The sequence below is a fragment of the Neltuma alba genome, unplaced genomic scaffold, assembly GCF_004799145.2.
Source record: "Neltuma alba isolate B1F8T4 unplaced genomic scaffold, ASM479914v2 tig00011352_pilon, whole genome shotgun sequence".
Lineage (NCBI taxonomy): Eukaryota > Viridiplantae > Streptophyta > Magnoliopsida > Fabales > Fabaceae > Neltuma > Neltuma alba.
Window position 1 is genome coordinate 164,660 of NW_021636052.1, and position 21,182 is coordinate 185,841.

Genomic DNA, 21,182 nt, shown 5'->3' on the forward strand with positions numbered 1-21,182 from the left:
GGTTGGACTTTCTTGATTATAATGTGGCTGCTCTTTGTACTTTCTTGCTTTAGCCTTTGCATGATTGAGTTTGCCAAATGATAAGCATGCTAGTTCACCAATAGTAATTAATATAATTGTGCATGTTGATGATGCTTGTTGGTGTTATAGTTGGTTAATTTGCTATTGGGATTTCAATGAAATCTCATTCCACAAATGCAACCTAACATTTTAGGGCCTGAATCCTCTAAGGGAAAGCTGCAGATTGAAGGCTAATTGTGGGGTTTAGCCATAAAAATTCATGAACTCATTTTGGTTATGTACATATTATACTAACAGTGCTATAAGCACACTGACACTGTCTGGTTCACGTGAACTTTTGATTATGCTTTTGAACGCGTTTAGTCACGAAATTTGGCATGATGAAAGATAACGTCCTGAGCTTCAATTTGATAGCTAATACGTTAAAAATGGCCCAGTATATGATTTATAATGATTTTTCAAAGTTAAAGGTCAGAATCTGGAAAAAGGATTTTTGGCAAATGGACAGTGTTGTATTTCTCAAAAACCTGACACTTTTTCATAAGGAATTGGACAATGAGATTATTTTTCCTTGAAAGAAGACTTAAAGAGCTTTAAGTATAATTTTGAACACCCCAATTAGATTTTTGTGGAATAAGTTATGAATTTTTGAAGTTGGGCCAGAAAAACGGGATTTTTACCCAATGAACAGTAAAAATCCGAAGTTTAGCGTTTTTATGGTAAAAAGTGAGCCAAAAACCATCCAATGTGGTCTAAAATGATTTTGAAAGGAACCTAAGTCAATATAATAGTAAGGTGTGACAAACACAATGAATGGCGATGAATGTCCTTTGGACGACTTTTCAGAGTGACAGAAGCACAAGACAGACGATGAGTTTTGAGAGTGGAAAAGAGATGAGTCTGTGAGATTTCATAGTGATAGAGGAAAGAGCGGAAAGAATGACCCTAATTTTCAGCCATTATCTTTTCCAAATTTAAGGGGAAACAATTATTAGGGGCAATTATGTCTTTTTCATTCCTCAATTGATTTCATTTGGCTCCTTTAGTCCTGTAGTGATGTTTCAGAATTATTTGGTTGAGTCGAAATTATGTTGCTATAGAGGTCCTTAATTGAAATTTTTCCTAAATTATTTTTACTCTGTTTGCACCTTTTAGGCCTTAAATACTACTTCTCCTGTCCTTAATATAAGACTTAATTATTGAGTTGATTTTGGTTCTAAATATAAGACCTATTTCTCATATCTATCACTTTTTCCTAAATTACTCTCATAGATACTCCCTCAACCATAATCAAATAGAAGAAGAAATGAGGATATTATGAAAAATGATTATGGTACTTTGGGAAAAATATGTCATATTTCTTATATTTAACTAACTTATCTAATTTTTTTAATCTAATCAAATTAGTTAAATAAGTCTTATGTTAAGGACTGGAGGAGTGTTCTAGACTCTCTATTCTATTTTTCATAAATTTTTTTGGAAACATTCGAGCATAATTTTTAGTTTTGTCTTTCCTTGACCGAAACCTTTTAAAATGAAAGTTTGATTCTTTCACCAATTTCACTTCAAAATTTGTTCCTTCTCTATTTTTACTACACTATCTGGCCCTTGATTAGTCCTAAATTCTTCTCTTTTTAAGTGATAATTATCTGGATGTGATATTAGCCAATTAATTTTTTAATAAGGGATTTATTCCCAATTTTCACTTTTTCTTCCCTTAATGGACATATACCAAATATAACATAATATAATTTATTATGCAACAAAAAAGACCAGCTTGGGAGGGGGATTTGAAGCCGAGAAAGAAACTGACTACCACAAGACAAGACACAAGTCTCTCGCCGGGAAGGAGGCTGTGGATCGACTGTTACTCTCACTGCAGAATCCCTCCTTTTCCGGCACCGGTAACTTGCCACTTCTTGCACGTGTACTTAATGATACTTTCTTCACCAATTTATCTTTTAATCTTTGTTCATTTCTCTCTCTTGATTTAGAACTTCGCTGCAAACTCTGAGCTCGCTTCATGGAACAGGTTCGTATAATGTAGTGGACTTTGAGTTCAATTTTGAGTTCCTCTTCGAATATCTGCCGATTCTATCTCTCTGTTTTTTTTTTTTTAATTTTGAAGTACGAGAAAGTCGAGAAGATAGGTGAGGGCACCTACGGTGTGGTCTACAAGGCTCGGGACCGCGTCACGAATGAGACCATAGCATTGAAAAAAATTCGATTGGAGCAGGAAGATGAGGGAGTGCCTAGCACTGCGATTCGAGAGATTTCGCTCTTGAAAGAAATGCAGCATCGGAATATTGTTAGGTATACTTGCGTTTCTGTGTGGTTAATTTCAGTAATTCACTTTGATCCTTGAGATAGTTCTTATTTGAGTATGCTTACAACTTATATGTGACTCATTTGTTGCCTGATAATATGTTCTTTTTAATAAATTATTTGATAAATGCGTTGGTTGGCTATCATGAAACTGAATTGTAAGCAAGAATACTTTGTCTGGAGAAAGGAAATGAAACTGGTAATATTCAAAGTGAGCCTGTACATGATAATCCTTTCTAGGGTGTCTTTCGTAAATCAATACTGCAGCAGTTGGGAATTCAGCTTGTACATCCATTATAAACATAGATATGGATAATAAATTGTATAAGGTGAATGCTGATAGTTGATGCGGCATCAAGATTTTTGTAGATATCATTTGAGTCCCTACTGAGGGGAAATTGTTTGTGTGGGTTGCAGTAGATTGTTAAAGGGATGTTCTTGCTAAGTTCATCATTTTGTAGCCCAAATGACTACAAATTACCAATACTTGAAGGCTGAGCCTTATTGTGTAAAATGTGTTAGAAAGCCCCTGATTATCTCCCTTGATTCTCTCCATTAATTGCCCATGATATTAGCTAGAATATATATTTCCTGATTTATTGAGGTATTGCAATATATGTAATTTATGACTGATTGATTGTAACCGGATATTTTTTCTCATCCGGACTCTATATATTGTAACCCAATCATATGGAATAAGACATGAGCATGAAATATTCAGCAAAATAAACATGGTATCAGAGCGTAGGGTTCCTCCTGAACCTAGAAAATTTCGTGCGTTGCTGCCGTGAGATAGAGAGAGAGAACGCAAGGAGAGAGAGAGAGAGAGAGTGAGGCGTCCCAGATCTGAAGCCAGGAGCAGACCGTGGACGACACCGCCCCTCCAGTCCTCACCAGCGCCCTCAGATCGGCGCATCCTTTGAAGACGATGTCGAACGGAGCTGCGCGTGAAGCCCACGCGCCGTCACAAGCTCCGCGCGTGAAGCCCATGCGCCGTCACTGCCTCTGCGCGTGAATTGCTCGTGCCGCCGCCGGAAAACCAATAGTGCCTCCCAGAGATCCAGAAAATGAACCCATCAGAATTCCCACCCCTTTTTGGGTCCGTTCGTAATATTCCAATGGCCCTTATGTCCGGTACATCCTCAAATACTCAAAGCACTGCTTCTTCACCTTTAGTCACCTCTCAAGCCTCTGATCCAGAACCATCCCTAACCTCTGAACATCAAGCTATGGTGGTGGCTCACAAACTTAATGGTAGCAACTATCTCCAATGGTCTCAAAGTGTATTAATGTATCTACGTGGGAAGCGTAAGGAGAAATATATCAATGGAGAGGCAAAACAACCTTCACATAATGATCCCAAATTTGACACCTGGTTTGCTGAAAATAATCAGGTGATGTCTTGGCTGTGCAACTCAATGACTCTCGAAATCAGTGAAGGATACCTCTTGGCAAGCACAGCTAAGGAAATCTAGGACGCTGCTAAGAGGACTTACTCCACACTAGACAACACTGCAGCCCTATTGGATCTAAGGAGGCAGCTCAAAGATCTGAAGCAAGGAAACTTAACAGTAACACAATATTACAGCACTTTAACAAAGATATGGCAGCAGTTGGATCTCTTTGAAGTTCATCCTTGGAAGGACATGGATGATGCTAATTACTACAGACAACTGGTGGAAAAAGGACGAACCTATGACTTCCTATTGGGTTTGAATGATGTCTTTGAAGAAGTAAGAGGCAGAATTATGGGTCTAAAACCGCTTCCCTCCCTATTTGAAGTCTTCAGTATGGTCAAGTTTGAAGAAAGCCGGAGACACCTCACTCAGGGTAACCAAACCCCAGTAGATGGCTCAGCATTGGTCACGAGGAGGTCCCCAACATTCGAGGGATCTGAGAAGAAAGGGAACAAGTGGTGCAATCACTGTAACAAGAAAGGCCACACCAGAGACGAATGTTGGAAACTACATGGGAAACCAACCCAAGGGAAGCAGAAACAACGGGAAGATAGAAAAAGCCACCACACCTCCTCTGAAGAAAAAGGTGATGATGGAGACCAGTTGACCAGAGAAGAGCTTCAAATGCTTCGTAAGATACTTGAAAAACAAAACAAATCAAAATCTGTTTCCAACGTGAACTTGATTCAGTCATGTAATTCTATTATAGCCCTTAATGCAATGGTAACTAGTGATGAGACCTGGATTGTTGACTCCGGTGCTACAGACCACATGACTGGTAATAAGTCCTTCTTCAAAACCCTCAAATATTGCATGAGAACCTTAGGGTAAAAGTAGCAACTGGACTATATACTAAAGTTGAGGGTGTTGGCATTGTGGCCCTATCTGATGATCTGGAAATCCATAATGTTTTGTTTGTTCCTGCTCTTACCTGCAACCTTATATCTGTGAGCAAATTGACTAAAGGACAAGTATGTCGGGTAATCTTTGATGATGTTAAGTGTGTTTTTCAAGATTCGACCTCGGGGAGGAAGATTTTGACTGCTAAAGAATGGGATGGACTCTACTACTTTGAAGGAAAAAATATGAAGACTGCAGGAGCAAAGAAAGCTATGGTTAGCTCTAATTCTCAGAATAAAAATGTAATGTTGTGGCATCAAAGATTAGGCCACCCCAACTTTGATTATATGAAGCATGTGTTTCCAACTTTATTCAATAAAAATTCTTTTCCTTTCCAATGTGAAACGTGTCAAATTGCCAAACAAACTCGCGCCTCTTATCCCAAACATACTTACAAACCTACTGCCCCGTTTACAATGATTCATACTGACATTTGGGGACCAGCCAAAATCAACACCCGAACAGGCACAAAGTGGTTTATTACATTCATCGATGATCACACCCGGGTCACATGGGTTTACCTTATGAAAGAGAAATCCGAAGCTTTACAAATTTTCAAAAACTTTTACTCTTTTGTAGAACCCAATTCCAAACTCCCATCAAAGTTCTGAGAAGTGACAATGCCAAAGAGTATGTGAGTGGAGCCTTTAGGGAATTTCTTGAGCAGGAAGGAATCCATCACCAAACCTCATGTGTCTATACTTCTCAACAAAATGGAGTTGCTGAGCAGAAAAATAGGCATCTTCTAGAAGTAACCCGAGCTATTATGATGGAAAGAAATGTTCCAAGTCTGTTTTGGGGAGATGCTGTGCTAACCGCTGCTTATCTCATCAATCGAATGACCTTAAAAATTCTCCATTTCACTACCCCCATTCAAAAACTCCTCGAGACCTACCCCACCTCACCTATCATCAATACCATCCCTCAAAAGGTCTTTGGGTGTGTCGTCTTTGTTCATAAACATGATGGGGGCAAACTTGATGCTAGAGCAGAAAAATGTATTTTCCTCGGGTATTCCTCCACCAAAAAGGGGTATAAGTGTTATTGTCCCACTACCAGAAAACTCATAATCTCCAAAGACACAGTTTTTTATGAGGATGATGCTTATTATCCCAAATTACCCATTCAGGGGGAGCACTATGGAGTAGAATGGCTAATTACACCTGAACCTATGACCAATCCCAACACACCTTACCACCCCTCTTGAACCTGCCATACCACAAGAAGAAATCACTGTCCCTGAACCGGAACCAAAAACCCCTAGTCCTACACCTCCACTAGAGCACCAAAACCCCACAAACACTCCTCACTCGACTCACCCAATGGAAACGAATGCTGAAATTGATGCAGGAGTGACAGAGCGTTCAAGTCCTCAATCAGGTGAGCAGGATAGTAGTAGTAGGGTTCCTTCCATTCCAAGGCAGCAACATGATTCCAATCCAGAGTTGGATCCTGAAGAGCTAGGATGGCCCATTGCACTTAGAAAGGGGGTAAGATCATGTACTCAGCATCCTATTCAAAAATTTGTCTCCTATGGCAATTTATCTGCTAGAATGCAAACCTTTGTGGTGAATAGCTCACAGGTGAAGATTCCAGAAACATTTCAACAGGCTATGAAAGATCTTAATTGGAAACGTGCCGCATATGAGGAGTTGAGAGCCTTAAAGGAAAATAACACGTGGGATATTATCACACTTCCTAAGGGCAAGAAAGCAGTGGGTTGCAGGTGGATCTTCACCCCTAAATTCAATCCTGATGGAAGTATCAACAAGTACAAAGGAAGATTAGTTGCAAAAGGGTACACCCAGACTTAGGGGATTGATTATCAAGAAACGTTTGCTCCTGTGGCAAAGTTCAACACCATCCAGGTACTCCTGTCTCTAGCTGCTAACCTTGACTGGTCTCTACATCAACTAGATGTGAAGAATGCTTTCCTAAATGGAGATTTGGAGGAGGAAGTGTACATGGAAATCCCAGATGGAGTAATAGCTCCACCCAACTCAGTTTGCAAACTGAAGAAATCACTATATGGCCTGAAACAGTCTCCACAAGCGTGGTTCGACAGGTTTGCCAAGGCAATCAAAAGGTTTGGCTACATCCAAGGACAAGCTGATCACACTCTCTTCGTTAAACATAGTAATGGAAAGGTAACGATCCTAATTGTGTATGTGGATGATATAGTCATAACTAGCAGTGATGAAGTTTCTATCTCCCAACTCAAGAAAGCTCTAGCTAGGGAATTCCAAGTGAAGGACCTAGGACAAATGAAGTACTTTCTTGGAATGGAGGTTGCTAGATCCAAAAAGGGTATAAGTGTGTCTCAACGAAAGTACACACTTGATTTGCTCCACGAAACAGGAATACTTGGGGCTAAACCTAGTGAGACGCCTATGGAAGAATCATGTAATCTGGAAGTGAAACCAGACGGGGTACCAGTCAACTCAGAAAGGTACAGAAGACTTGTAGGTAAACTGATCTACTTGACTCATACAAGGCCTGACATTAGCTATGCTGTTGGAGTAGTAAGCCAATTTATGCATCAACCCCAGGAAGAACATATGGAAGCAGTATACAGAATCCTGACCTACCTCAAACTCAATCCTGGAAGAGGAATATTCTTTAAAAAGGGGAGTACAAGGAACATAGAGGTCTACACTGATGCAGATCATGGGAGAGCTGTGGATAACAGAAGATCTGTCACAGGATACTGCACTTATGTTTGGGGAAACCTAGTCACTTGGCAAAGCAAGAAACAGACAGTAGTCTCAAGGAGTAGTGCTGAAGCTGAGCTAAGAGTTGTAGCCTGGGGGTATGTGAAGGAATGTGGGTGATCAGACTTTTGAAGGAATTGAGAATTTCCTATGAAGGACCTATGAACCTCTGGTGTGACAACCAAGCCAGCATTGAAATGACCAAGAATCCTGTGTATCATGACCGAACAAAGCATGTTGACATTGATTGGCACTTCATCAAAGAAAAGGTTGAAGATGGCACAATTAACCTGAGCTATGTGCGCTCAACTGATCAAATTGCTGACGTCATGACCAAACCTTTAGCCAGAGTCAAGTTTGAAGGGTTCGAAGCAAGTTGGGAATGGTTGACATTTACTCTCCAGCTTGAGGGGGAGTGTTAGAAAGCCCCTGATTATCTCCCTTGATTCTCTCCATTAATTGCCCATGATATTAGCTAGAATATATATTTCCTGATTTATTGAGGTATTGCAATATATGTAATTTATGACTGATTGATTGTAACCGGATATTTTTTCTCATCCGGACTCTATATATTGTAACCCAATCATATGGAATAAGACATGAGCATGAAATATTCAGCAAAATAAACACAATGCTAATCTGACTCTCTAATATGGCATGAGACTTCATTTTTTACTTAATCACTACATATCTTCTTGTTGTTGTTGTTGTAGGTTTTCCCTTTTTTTTTTGTTTTTTTTTCCCTCTTTTGAATGGTTGAGTCTATACTATTATTGGTGTTTTTGTCAAATGGTTTCATAAGCCCCACTATGATCATCCCCTTTAAACAATATAAATTCTATCTGGGTAGTTTTATAGGCTCTATGGAAGACATACTTGTAGGCTGTTATGCTGTGCTATAAAAAATAAGATGGGGGTGGTTCAATTTGTCCATATAAAATTTCCTCTTGTAAAGATATGAAATATCATTGTAATTAGTATAGGATCAGATATGATAGCATAGGATCAGATTAAATATGATACGATATTATCTCCTAATAATGAGCCATTAATACCTAGGCTCCTCCCTTTGTGTATATATTTTCTCATTCTCAATGTGAATAACAAAAGAAACATATTTCATATTATCTCCAAGTCAATATGGTATCAGAGCAGTCCGTTTAGGAGTAATTTCCCTCTGTTTAAACGTTGCTGCGCCGTACACGTACTGTTCCTACCGTCCAGCTTTGTGCCCATCATTAGGGCTTCTGTATTTGGTCTCTGAACGGAGCACGCGCCGGCCAGGGAGGATCGCACGGCGCCGACCGGCCGATTCCTGAAGTTTCGCGGCCGTCCGAGCAGCGCGTGACCGTCACGCGCCGTCACCCGCGGCGGTACTGTTCACGCGCCGCCGCGTTTTTCGCCGTCCGAGCAGTTCGTCGACTTCGTCTTGCATTTTCCGGCGCATCCCTGGTACTTTTCAGGTCTGGATCTGTCCCCTGTGTGTTGATTCAGAGCTGTTTGGTTACTGTGCCTTGTGAACAGTAACGTTTCAGACTGGTATTGCTGTTCCTGCCTTCTATAGATTGTAGGAGGTGTTGTTTGGTCCCTGGAGTGATCATTTGTGGCTACTTATTCTTTCCTGTCATTGCTAGACTTATTATCTCTTTTCTATTTATCTCTCATGGGTGATACTAAGTCTACAGTTACTTCTGAAGTGGTTCCAGTAGTCGTTAAGATTACTGAACACAAATTGAATTGGACAAATTATCTGGATTGGAGTAAGACTATTCGTATCTACTTGCGAAGCATTGAGAAAGAGGGTCACTTAACTGACGACCCCCCGGAAAATGACTCTCGTCAATCATGGTTGCGGGATGATGCCCGACTGTTCTTACAAATCCGCAACTCTATCGACAGTGAGATTATTCCCTCTGTTACTCACTGTGAATTTGTTAAAGAACTGATGAATTATTTAGAATTTTTATACTCAGGGAAGGGCAACATCTCTCGTGTTTATGAGGTTTGCAAAGCTTTCTATCGTGCAGAAAAGCAGGATCGTCCTCTCAAGGCCTACTTTATGGACTTCAAACGAATGTATGAAGAACTGAATGTCCTAATGCCTTTAACTACTGATCTGAAGGCTCAACAGGCTCAACGAGAACACATGGCCATCATGAGTTTCCTTACTGGTCTCCCGCCTGAGTATGAGGCTGTTCGCTCTCAAATTCTGTCTGGATCTGAGATTCCTACCCTTCAGGAGGTGTTCTCCCGTCTAATGAGGACCGAGAATCTTACATCACTGCCTACCACTGCTCCTGTTAGTGCACTAATCGGTCGAGGCCCAAATGATAGTCGTGGGACGACTAACCGTGGCAATTCAAGGCAAGGGGGAGCGACTCCAGAGTCGAGTGGAGTGATATGCTACTACTGCAAAGAACCGGGCCATACGAAGCGTACGTGTCGTAAGCTGCAAAATAAGCAGCAACGTAATAATTCTGCACATGTGGCAACGCTAGCTAAGGACACGGTCACGATCTCTGCTGATGAATATGCCCAATTAAAATCCTCCACATCATCCGTGAGTGCTCCTGCTGCTACAGGTAATGAGGCTACTGCTCTTGTCTCTTCTTCCTCCAAATGGATCATAGATTCTGGTGCTACTGACCACATGACAGGTAACCGCCATCTCTTCTCCACTTATAATTCTTACGCCAATCCTTCAACTATCACTATTGCTAATGGCTCCCATTCCCGAGTAGTTGGATCTGGCACTATTAAACCTACCCCTTCCATTCCCTTGTCATCTGTGCTAGATGTCCCTGACCTTGCATTTAACTTGCTTTCCCCTAGTAAACTTACTCGCCAATTAAATTGTTGGGTCTCACTCTTTCCTGATCATTGCTTGATACAGGATCTTTTGACGAAGAAGATTATTGGTAGGGGCTATGAATCTGGTGGACATTATTTCCTTGACGAGCAGGGTTCGCATGCAGTAGCTTGTACCGGTGGTGTCACTCCCTTTGAAGCACATTGTCGTTTGGGTCACTTGTCTTTGTCTTCTTTAAAAAGAATTTATCCTCATTTTCAATATTTGTCATCCTTAGATTGTGAGTCGTGTCAGTTTGCTAAACATCATCGTCTTCCATTAGTCTCTCGAGTCAATAAACGGGTTTCATCCCCTTTTGAGTTAGTTCATTCTGATGTTTGGGGTCCGTGTCCTACTGTGTCAACTGCTGGTTTCAAATACTTTGTTACGTTTGTTGATGATTATTCCCGAACAACTTGGTTATATTTAATGAAAAATCGTTCCGAATTATTTTCTCATTTTTGTGCCTTCTCTGCTGAGATTAAGAATCAATTTAATTCTTCCATTGGTACCCTACGAAGTGATAACGCCAAAGAATACTTCTCTGCTTCATTCCAGTCCTACATGCTTCAAAATGGCATCCTCCATCAATCCTCTTGTGTTGATACACCAGCTCAAAATGGTGTTGCCGAGCGTAAAAATCGTCACCTCCTCGAGGTGGCACGAGCACTTTTGTTTCACATGAAGGTTCCAAAACCTTTCTGGGCTGATGCTGTCTCCACCGCTTGCTTCCTCATTAATCGCATGCCTTCTTCCGTTCTTGATGGTGCCATTCCCTACACTACTCTTTTTCCTTCCAAACCTTTGTTTCCCATTGATCCTAGGATTTTCGGGTGCGTTTGCTTTGTCCGAGATGTGCGACCCTCTGTCTCTAAATTAGATCCCAAGTCTCTTAAGTGTGTCTTCCTTGGTTACTCTCGGGTTCAAAAGGGCTACCGATGTTTCTCTCCTCCTCTTAATCGTTATCTTGTTTCTGCAGATGTCACCTTTCAGGAATCCGTTCCATATTTTTCTCCTTCCACTTCTCCTGTACCTCCTCCCTCTGCGGAAGAGGATGACCTTCTAGTATATCCTGTTGTCCCACTATCAACTCCACCACCCCCGGTTCCGGCTCCTGCTCAGCCTCCTGCACAACCACCTGTGTCTCATGTTTACACAAGACGTTCCAAGGAAACCCTTGTTACTGCACCAGGTTCTGCTCCTCCATTATCTGCTTCGTCATCAGATCCTGAGTTGAGTATCTTGCATCCTGAGCCGACACCTGAGACACCTCCGGTTCCTGAACCAGACCCTTCCCTTGACTTGCCCATTGCTCTTCGCAAAGGTACACGTACTTGCACCCATCCTATTTCTTCATTTGTTTCATATAGCCACCTCTCTCCTGTTTCTCGTGCCTTTGTTTCTTCCTTAGATTCTGTCTCCGTGCCTAAGACCCTTCATGAAGCCTTGGCCCACCCGGGTTGGCGTGCAGCTATGGAGGAGGAGATGGCGGCCCTTGACCAGGCTAGCACTTGGACTTTAGTTGATTTACCAGCTGGGAAGAAGGCTATTGGGTGTAAATGGGTCTTCACCCCTAAAACCCGTGCTGATGGTTCTCTTGATCGCCTTAAAGCTCGCTTGGTTGCTAAAGGCTATGCTCAGACCTATGGTGTAGATTATTCAGAGACTTTCTCCCCTGTCGCAAAACTTTCCTCTGTTCGTCTCTTCATTTCTATGGCAGCCACTTATGGCTGGGATCTCCATCAGTTGGATATCAAAAATGCCTTCTTGCATGGTGACCTTCTTGAGGAAGTTTACATGGAGCAACCGCCAGGCTTTGTTGCTCAGGGGGAGCGTGGGAAAGTATGTCATCTCAAGAGATCCTTATATGGCTTGAAACAGAGTCCCCGAGCATGGTTCGACAGGTTTAGTACTGTTGTGCAGAAATTTGGCATGTGTCAAAGCAAGTGTGATCACTCTGTGTTCTATCAGAGAACAGACATCGGCATGATTCTATTAGTTGTGTATGTAGACGATATTGTGATTACAGGGAGCAATTCCTCAGGAATCTCATCACTCAAATCCTTTCTTAATTCTCACTTTCAAACAAAAGATCTGGGTCCATTGAAGTACTTCCTCGGAATTGAGGTCTTGAGAAGTAAGAAAGGCATACTATTGACACAGAGGAAGTATGTCCTCGACCTGTTAAAGGAAACGGGGAAGCTGGGGGCTGCACCAAACAGTTTTCCTATGGTTTATAATCCATTGCTTGATGCTGATGGGAGCATACCAGTTGAGGATCCCATTGATGCTGCTAAGAGCAAACCGTTTGAGAATCCGGAAAGGTATCGCAGATTGATTGGAAAATTGAATTATCTGACTGTGACCCGTCCTGATATCACCTATCCAGTCAGTGTACTTAGCCAGTTTATGGTCTCACCTACTGTCAGACAATGGGAAGCCTTAGAACATGTACTTCATTACTTGAAAGGGTCCCCAGGCCGCGGGATATTATACAGAAATCATGGTCACACAGATATTGAGTGTTTTTGTGATGCTGATCATGGTGGTTCAAAAGCCACTAGAAGATCCACTACAGGATATTGCGTCTTTGTGGGAGGAAACTTGGTATCTTGGAGGAGCAAGAAGCAAAATGTGGTGTCACGGTCAAGTGCAGAGGCAGAATATAGAGCTATGGCACAATCTGTGTGTGAGATAGTCTGGATATATCAATTATTGAAGGAGGTTGGTCTTAAAACCTCATTACCAGCAAAACTATGGTGTGACAATAAAGCAGCTTTACACATAGCATCTAATTCGGTGTTCCATGAACGCACAAAACACATCGAGATTGACTGTCATTTTGTTCGGGATAAGCTCAAGGAAAACTTCATTTCAACAGGACATGTGAGATCCAGTGATCAGCTGGGTGACCTCCTCACTAAAGCTTTAAATGGGGTTCGGGTTAACTATCTTTGTAACAAGTTGGGTATGATTGACATCTATGCTCCAACTTGAGGGGGAGTGTAAAGATATGAAATATCATTGTAATTAGTATAGGATCAGATATGATAGCATAGGATCAGATTAAATATGATACGATATTATCTCCTAATAATGAGCCATTAATACCTAGGCTCCTCCCTTTGTGTATATATTTTCTCATTCTCAATGTGAATAACAAAAGAAACATATTTCATATTATCTCCAAGTCAATACCTCTTAAATTTGTTTATTCACTAAGCTGTTGTCCCATTGTTCTTCTTTCATTTCGGCCATATCCTCATGGTGTATGCTTGATGGCTATGTGTATGACAGGTTACAGGATGTAGTACACAGTGAGAAGCGTTTGTACCTGGTTTTTGAGTACCTGGACCTGGATCTGAAGAAGCACATGGATTCATCTCCTGATTTTGCAAAAGATCATCGACAAATAAAAGTGTGTAAATAATTTCTCTGTTTGGTGTTTTAGCTTTGGATAACTAAATATGTGACTGCCTTAATTATAGGTTTGTATCTCGCTCAAAAAATGAAAATAATATATAATGCTTTATCAAGGAAATTTAATCAGCCTGCAATGTTATAGCTTTCAATTCCTTTCACTTTACTTTGTATATGTCAAAAAGGGATGAATGCAGGTCCCTCCTCATTAATTCTTGCTTCACTAGTCTTGTGATGAATGACTTAGTTAAATATAAATTACCTGATTGATATTATGTCATGTAAAGGTTTTTTGACATTTGAAATAAAATTTCTGGTAATTTGTTGATATCTGATCAGAGACGTACTTAAGTGGAAGTCCTAAAGGATTAGAGATTCATAATCAAATATAGAACTAGGTTCGTATGATTGTATGGAGTCATCACTCATCACTCGAAGAGGTATGCATTGTGTGTATGCAAGCCATATTTTTTCTGTTCTTATCTGAAAACATACATGATAGTTAAGCTTGCTTTGAGAGAAGACTGTACCTGTAATATCTTATTTTCGTTTTTATAATTACATTAGGAGGGTTTGAACTTTAATCATTACCGACTTTCTTTCCCATTCTTACACCTGAGAAAGCCCTAAGTATCTTTATTATCTTGGATTTTATGTTGGATTTGGAGCTTCGACTAATTCTTTGAGCAAGCTCTACTATTGCTTTCATCCAAAAACTTTTTGCTCAGGGAGCATAAGTGTTAGTTGTGCCTAATATCTAAATGTGTTAATTGGTTAAGCTCATCATTTTTTGATTGAGCTATATGGTTGTTGTTTTGACTATGAATTGCTGATTGAAGTGACACAAGTGATCATTGTTTGACAATATAAAAACAACGTAGTGAGTTTTATACTTAAGTACTGGAATTGTATGGTACTGGGCGCATCAATGAGAAACCCGATAAACAAAGTTTAGCTGAGAGGACTACTCAAGTGAAGCAGATCAAATTTTTTTGGGAGCTGTGCCATTGAGATTAGATGACGTGGCTGAGAGGAGCGGCTAGGAGAAAGTTGAGGAGCTTAATCATGCAAAATGAGTGTCCATAATTCTGGAGCTGTGGCTAATCTACTGAGGACATTGTCAGATGAAGTACTAGCTACTTTTAAGTTGCTGTATAGTGTCTAGGTGTTCCCATCTGGGTACATTTTCATTCTTAATGCTTCATGTACCTGTTCTAGTGCAGATATATTGTCGTTTTCAAATACGAGTGCAGTATTTAAGTTCCTAGTCTGGAATCTAGATATGTTTACACACGTAAATTAAGTTTAGTGATAGTTGGAATAAGCTGCAGCTTGTATAATCTTAAGCTTGAGGGTAGAGTTCATAAGTCTATCCAAGTAAAATCCTAAAAGATGAGGGTTTTATGATTATCAAGAAGATTAGAATTAACATATTCAGTGTTGTAACTCAATGTTAATTTGTAGCTTATCTTGTAGTTAATATCTTTCTTTAGTCAAGTTATTCCGAATAATTTGAGACTCCTACTGAGTGTGTGTGTGAGATAGAGGGAGGGAGAGAGGGAGGGAGAGGGAGAGAGTTCTGCATGCGGAAGCTGCTTCTCTCACAATCTGTTTTTGTTCAAAATAATCAAACACCACCAGTCCTTCACTTAGACAATTGGAATGTCATTAAGCACGCTGAGTAACTTAACAGATCATTCATATCTTTTTCAAATTTCAGAGTCTGCATGGGAAAGCCTATCAATTATTCTACAAGAGATTGTATAAATTTTAGAGTTATGAAGGGTTAAAGATGCCTGAACATGATCTATTTTGCTTTATCTACAATATAGGAGTTTATTGTCTCAAGGCTTTTTGGTCATCCATTATTGTTTCCTCTTGGGTTTGGGGCTAGCTAAGCTCTATTTTCAGAATCAATGCGTGAAGGAAGGCATGAAGTGCTGCAGTGAGTGTTTTAACTGAGCCATTAAATTCTGCTATCCAGACAATTGCTGTAATCTTCAACTCAGCAAGTTTTTCAGATATAATCTCATGGAATTGACTAGAAAAGAGTTTCACTCATCACTAAACTAGTTCGGCTTGAAAGTCCTAGCTTCTTGGCATTGAAGAGACCATAATCCCTATAGCTATCAATATTTAAATGCTTTCTGGGTTCCCTTCCTAGCTCTTGATCCCTAATCAATGGTTTAGTTGATTTTGTGAAGTTTTACATTGCTTCTGGCTCCAAATAGTATAATTGTGTCGGCTGCTTTGTTGGCTTAACCATGATTTTGAAGCATTGATAGTGAATTCAAAGACAATTGCTAATCTTGGCCAAAGGACCAATTCAATTGAAATTTGATTGGTTTAATCATTTATTTTGCAGATGTTTCTTTATCAAATTCTCTGTGGCATTGCTTATTGTCATTCGCATAGAGTTCTTCATCGAGACTTGAAACCACAGAATTTGTTGATAGATCGCCGCAGTAATTCACTAAAGCTTGCAGATTTTGGATTGGCCAGGGCATTTGGTATTCCTGTCAGAACATTTACACATGAGGTTTGACTATGTCCTACCTTATCTAGGCACTCTGATTTTGGTCAAAAAAAAGGAAAAAAAGAAAAGAAAGAAAGGCACTCTGATGAGGGAATGAGTATAATGTGCACCCCATTTTAAGTATGTTATCCGTTTCTCAGATTCATTACCTTCCTCAAGAATTTTTTGTCAGAGAAACAATTCGTTTAAGAGATAAGAAAAGTCAAATCTTATATCAGGCATCCAGGGGGAAAAGTGACTTTTATCTTGCCAAAACCTATAAAGTGCACTGTTGAAAAGTGACTTAAAGAGATGAATAAAAAATTCCCAAGAAAACATTGTTCATGCTGTCACTCTGCAATGGAAAAAGAAATGGAGCTGATTATCTGTCTTGCAGCTCCAGAACACATAATGAGAATATCATCAGAAATAACTTTGCAAGAATGGCTATCAGACTTGCTAATACGTGTACAGCTTGTTGTAAAATAATGGGAAGGGAAAATTGTTGAAAGGTTGAATTAGAAGCAGATTGTAGGGGCCTTAATTGGCTTGTTGCAGAGTTATTGAACGGGGACTGGGTGATCAAACTTTAAATTAAACGAAGGTGGCTGTGTTTTGAAGTTTGGTTGTAGAGATTCCTCACATTGGAGCTGGGTTGGGCTAAGAATCTCAGGGAGGAAGGGGATGGGTGAGACTAAAATTCAAAGAGAAACAAAGTTCCATGTGCAATTCTCGCATTTGTAGATACTCTCTCATTCCTTGAAATCAAAAGATAAGCTAAAATCAAGTCCATTATGTCCAAAATACGTCCAAATGGTTAAAATAACTACCCAAAATTTAACAAATTATGAGTTCACTGATTTTTTTTTTTTTAAAAGAAAATCATAATCTGTCTATAAAATGAATAAAAACCAAAAATCAAACAAGTATCAACAAAATATTTTTTACATTTAAAAAATAATATTTGAGATAAAATAATATATTATAATATATAGTTGACTAGTTTAAGTATTCTTATGTAATGTTTTCAACGGAAGAAGACAATCTTATCTTTGAGGGTATTTCCATCTAATGGGTGGTTTTAGAATTTTCGAGATCAGTGCATCTTTTTATGATAGAATAGAGGTCTATGTAATGAAGTTTCTTAAGGAAAGAAGAGATTAATTTACATTGTAAAGTCTTGTGGCTGGAAGTCATGTAAATTCACTTTGTGGTTACTTTTCATTTATTCATGATTTCTGCATGTATAGTTCTCATTGGTCGCTGCCTGTAGGTGGTGACGCTATGGTACAGAGCACCAGAAATATTGCTTGGATCTCGCCAGTATTCTACCCCAGTTGATGTATGGTCAGTGGGCTGTATATTTGCGGAGATGTTGAACCAGCGGCCACTATTTCCTGGAGACTCTGAGATTGATGAGTTGTTCAAGATATTCAGGTAATTGGCTTTGGTAAATGATGTCTTCTAACTTTGAATGACCTTCAGTATCCATACTTGTCCCTTGCTAATTATAATTAGTATTCTGCAAACCTTGAAGAGTGTGCTTATAGAGGAATTTCCCTGTTATTTGATGATCTCAAATAATCTTAGCGTAATAATATTCTCTCAACCTTAGAATCTCCCTTACGACCTGGCTAAATGCAAACATTGACTCCCGATAGATGTGAGACTTAATTGGAAACTCTGCTAATGGAACTAACAGGATATTTTTTCTCTATTTTTCCTTGAGGGATGAAGAATAATTGGTAGTGCTTTAAAGTATGCATTGTTATCCCATCTTGTTCTTTTTATCCTGCAGATGCATTTATAATTATCTTTATAATTACTATTCGTTTCATCATTATTAAAAGGTCTAACCAGTGAAATACTTCATGGGTTGAAAATATGGAAACCTTTGAATTGTACGGCACTGAAATTCTTCTGAAGTTTCATTTGGTCTTATTCTGTAAAGTTTGTTTAACTCTTTGTGCAGTTTCATAGTGTTCTTTGCCAATGATCCTGAGGCTGTCTGGTTAGACGTCCTATGCATAGGTTGTGGTTCACCTTGTAGTATGAGCCTTATTGTTCTTAGTACAAATGTCAAATAGTAACTTGCGACTTGCATTTAATAGGTCCTTAGTGGTCATCAGTTATTGCTAGAGCCTTGAGAGTTTTGAGTTGAGCTGAGTTGTTCATAAACACGTCCCTTGAGAATTAGACATCCCACATTTGAAAACTTGAGTGATTATTTTGGGGCTGCTGCCTAGGCTGAGGTCATCTCAGGTATCAGGTCTTTCTGGCGATGGCTGTCATCTTGGGCCAAAGCATAGGAGACCTAGGTTAGCCAAAATGAATAAAAGAATTAGGAAAAAATGTTAGTTCGAAGTTGTGTCATGTCATGTTTGCTTCTGCAGTGATTGCTGGAGTGGAAATTATTGTCCCTATTTGTTTCTGTACGTTCATGATTATGTTTATTCTTTTTCTTACCGGGAGCCTGGACTACGGCTAAGTAATTTGATTTTAATGATTTATGTTTCATATGCATGCTACGATGAAGCAGAATCATAAGAATTTCTTAAATGGTTACTTTGATCTGGATTTGAAATTTATATTCCTGTATTCCCATATGAATTAAGTGCTTATTCATTGCTGTAACTTGTATAACATAAAAGGGTGGCAATCAAGGATTTCTATTAGCCATTTCAGTCGCCCTCTTATATTGCCTGACTAGAGAAGAGGAAAGTGGAGGTTGAGATTTGTGACTTTAGTAATATGATAATATTTACTTACATATAAAACCAATATTTTTGAAGTATTGAAGAACGGGAAAGTATTTGGGGAAAATTTTTTGCACAAATGTGCATATTATACAAAGTTTAGATGTGATTCTAATTCGACATATTATTGCTCATATGAAGGATCATGGGTACGCCAAATGAGGATACGTGGCCTGGGGTGACCTCTTTGCCTGATTTTAAATCAGCCTTCCCAAAGTGGCCGCCAAAGGTTCTTACGTGTTGCTGCTGTTTTTAAGTTCCTTGAACATGAGTTCTTCTTAATGTATTCAGTGTTAACGTGCAGTATGGATTTTTATTTCTACTTTGCAGGACCTGGCAACTGTGGTTCCTAATCTTGAGCCAACTGGCATCGATCTTCTTTCTGTAAGTGCATCTTTCAGATATAGTAATAATGGGAATGAAAATGAAACCAAATATTTTGTAATGTCATGATTGAATGGTTAAATCGCTTTCTTGATGGAGATTGGAAGACTTCTGCTGATATGAAACTTGGAGAGACAGCTTACACTAACCTTAATTGGAACCGTACTCACACTGAGGGGAAGAAAATAACCGAGAAAAAGGAGATCCATATTCCCAAGAGCTAGCTCTTGGGGTGAGGCTCTCCTGAAAGGTTAATGTCAGCTGAGTGTGGGACAAACAATTCCTTGTTGCTATTTACAATGCAGTTCATCTGCTGCTGGCCAGGAAGTAAACAAAATGCTAGTTCATTAGTATGCAATGTGTTTCTTCCAATTAACCTTGGTGGTGGCTGGCATAATTTGAGTGGACTAATTACTGAACCCAAAGGATATTTTTCCGGTCTTGGGTTTTTTTTTTTTTTTTTTGGGGCCCCCCGGGGGGGGAGGTGTGTTTCTCATTAATGCATGTCAGTTTTTCCCCTAGTATTAGTTCCCTGGCGGTGATTTGACTTATTTAAAATGGATTTGCGTTGCTCCCCGTTATTTATCAGATACGTATGCGACTAGCAAAATTTCATTTTGTCATCCGGCAAGCTACCTTATTTTATACTCTTCTTCATTCATATTTTCCATAGTTTTTATTTAAATCAGATATTAACGTATATTTGTCACGTTAATCATCTAAACTATACCCATGGAACCTTGTCTACCCAAATTTAAGTGCGCGAAATATTATTATTCCAGAGTATGCTTTGCTTGGATCCCAGCAGAAGAATTACAGCCAGGAACGCTCTTGAGCATGAGTACTTCAAAGACATTAAGTTTGTGCCCTGATCCCTTGTTCTTCTTGGCAAATGATGTCTATAGAAACATAATATGTAGATTGTTTGGGTTTTGATTGTGCTTTGCTTTCCCCAATATTATTATGATTGAACTTATTTATAGTTCATATTGTTCTTATATTTATTTTACATTCAACTCTATCATCACATTGCCTACCTCGTCTAGATATTACATATTGGTGGCAAATTTGTAGTTTGCTTGAGTGTGATAGGACTACCTGACCCCCTGGTACATTTAAATCTTACTTTAGGGCTTTCGTACCTTGTCACTACACATCCGCTTCACCTTGTTTTTTTCCATTAATATTTTGGCGATATCAATCATTTCAGCTTAAGTATAGTTTTGGGCGCTCTACTCCCTTGAAAATATATAATCTATAAAAAACAAGCAATTTTAAACTATGTTCTAAAGCCATGCAATTTTTTATCTTGGCACATCTGAAATAAAAAAATTATCAAATTCATCATATGATAGAGGACCAAAGCGTAATGTAAATTCTACCATTGTCCCATAGAAAATTCCTCTCGCTAGCGAGGGGGTGTGGACTTTTTTTTTTTTTATAAAAAAAAAAGGAACATTTTTTCACTTTTTTTTTTTGAAATTTCAAATCCTATTTTGGGATCTCATACTCATTTTTTTTTTGACCAAGAGGATCTCATACTCATTGGAATCTTGCAATTTCAGTGTATCATTCTGGGATTTTATATTTCTAGGCTCCTTTTTGTTTTCCCAAATAATTATTGTGTACAAATATCTATTAATAGTGCCTTATTCTTTTGCTTTTATCCTTAAACATTTTTTTTTTTAAAGTGATTTACTATCATACGAAATGGGGAGAATGTTAGGTTTGATGACTTACATGATTAGTGGGACTATGAATTGCCCATGTAAGGGGGAACGATTACAAACTAAACCACGTAGATTAGACCAAATCAGGCTAAGCTTATAATTGTGAATGACT

At 39.2% G+C, this 21,182-nt stretch overlaps 1 protein-coding gene across 1 annotated transcript; it reads left to right on the top strand.

Moving 5' to 3' along the window:
* The first annotated feature begins 1,811 nt into the window (after positions 1-1,811).
* Positions 1,812-20,484, top strand: LOC114712375 (cell division control protein 2 homolog). Its single transcript, XM_028896895.1, has 9 exons — positions 1,812-1,925; positions 2,016-2,053; positions 2,150-2,334; positions 13,563-13,683; positions 16,051-16,224; positions 17,474-17,637; positions 19,098-19,185; positions 19,287-19,340; positions 20,123-20,484. Exons 2-9 carry the CDS (start codon positions 2,045-2,047, stop codon positions 20,210-20,212), a joined length of 885 nt encoding a protein of 294 aa, XP_028752728.1. The 5' UTR covers positions 1,812-1,925; positions 2,016-2,044; the 3' UTR covers positions 20,213-20,484.
* The last annotated feature ends 698 nt before the right edge of the window (positions 20,485-21,182 follow it).

Excerpts from the sequence above, each read along its gene's own strand:
- LOC114712375 (XM_028896895.1), top strand. Across the intron at positions 13,684-16,050 it reads AAGATCATCGACAAATAAAA|ATGTTTCTTTATCAAATTCT; the intron begins GTGTGTAAATAA and ends TTTATTTTGCAG. Across the intron at positions 19,341-20,122 it reads CTGGCATCGATCTTCTTTCT|AGTATGCTTTGCTTGGATCC; the intron begins GTAAGTGCATCT and ends TTATTATTCCAG.